This window comes from Mycetomoellerius zeteki, unplaced genomic scaffold, assembly GCF_001594055.1.
Source record: "Mycetomoellerius zeteki isolate Tzet28-1 unplaced genomic scaffold, Tzet1.0 scaffold797, whole genome shotgun sequence".
Lineage (NCBI taxonomy): Eukaryota > Metazoa > Arthropoda > Insecta > Hymenoptera > Formicidae > Mycetomoellerius > Mycetomoellerius zeteki.
This window is the reverse complement of record NW_017257827.1, coordinates 25,016-25,949: the sequence shown is the minus strand read 5'-3', so window position 1 is coordinate 25,949 and position 934 is coordinate 25,016. Positions and strand designations below refer to the sequence as shown.

General features: G+C 37.4%; 1 protein-coding gene across 1 annotated transcript; it reads right to left on the bottom strand.

Annotated features, from left to right (window-relative positions):
* LOC108729829 (uncharacterized) lies at positions 1-908 on the bottom strand. The gene is made up of 2 exons (XM_018459157.1): positions 433-908; positions 1-69 (listed from the first exon to the last, which is right to left on the bottom strand). Exons 1-2 carry the CDS (start codon positions 906-908, stop codon positions 66-68), a joined length of 480 nt encoding a protein of 159 aa, XP_018314659.1. The 3' UTR covers positions 1-65.
* Positions 909-934: the final 26 nt, after the last annotated feature.

Here is a 934-nt window from a genome sequence, read left to right as displayed (position 1 = left end):
AATATTTTAATGCAACACGTCAAAAAAATGTGACCCTCTCGTGGACATGATATCTTGAAACTGGATCATCTGAAATCAAAATTTCAAAAAGATTTCGTTAGTAGATGACTTTATCTCGTACTTGAACGAAGGATTTCGAAAAAAATTGAATTTTGAATTTTTGGGACAACTTTAAAGTTTGAGTCACGATTTTCACTAAAAAAATTGACTATTTTATGTTTGTAAAACAAGTTCTATTCATTGAAAAAAAAAATCCTTCGTCCAAGTACGATTTTAATATGTGTAAAAGAAGTACGTAAAATTTCAAAAAGATCGGTGCAGTAGATATTGAGATATCGTGTCCACCGACTTTGAAAACGTAGTTTTGAGAAAAACGCGTTTAAAGTTTTCAGTGCGAATAAAACCTGGATAATTTTTTTTTTTTCAACTTACACAGTATCATCGATTCCAGGCCCATAAAATAAGTCCTCCATGTCTTCCAAAATGTCCAAGTTTTCCGATTTCTGCTGTCTGCGTAGGATTCTTGCCTCCCGCGTAGCAAGTTGCGCTCTGTGCTCAGCGATGGTAATTCGATTCTCGTCCATTTGGCGACAGTACTCGTGGGCGTTGTGTCCTAATTTTGATCCTATTGAGTACAGCATAGTTAGATGTATTGATGATCCTTCATTAAAAACGGAAGCTGCAATCTTAGCAGCAATATTTACTATTGTAGAGCCACTAGGAACAGTTTTGGGCGTTATTTTCCAGATCAACTGGTTGTAGCTTTCATTGTTGTTTTGGTTAAAGCCACCAACACATCTTTGTAATAAGGCTTCCGCGCTTAAATCGTTGTAAACTGGACGAATTGCTTCCAGTACTTCGCTACTAAATGCATCATATGAGTGCACGTATGATTCTAGCTTACCCATGGCTGCAGCGCGCTGCCACTCGCACC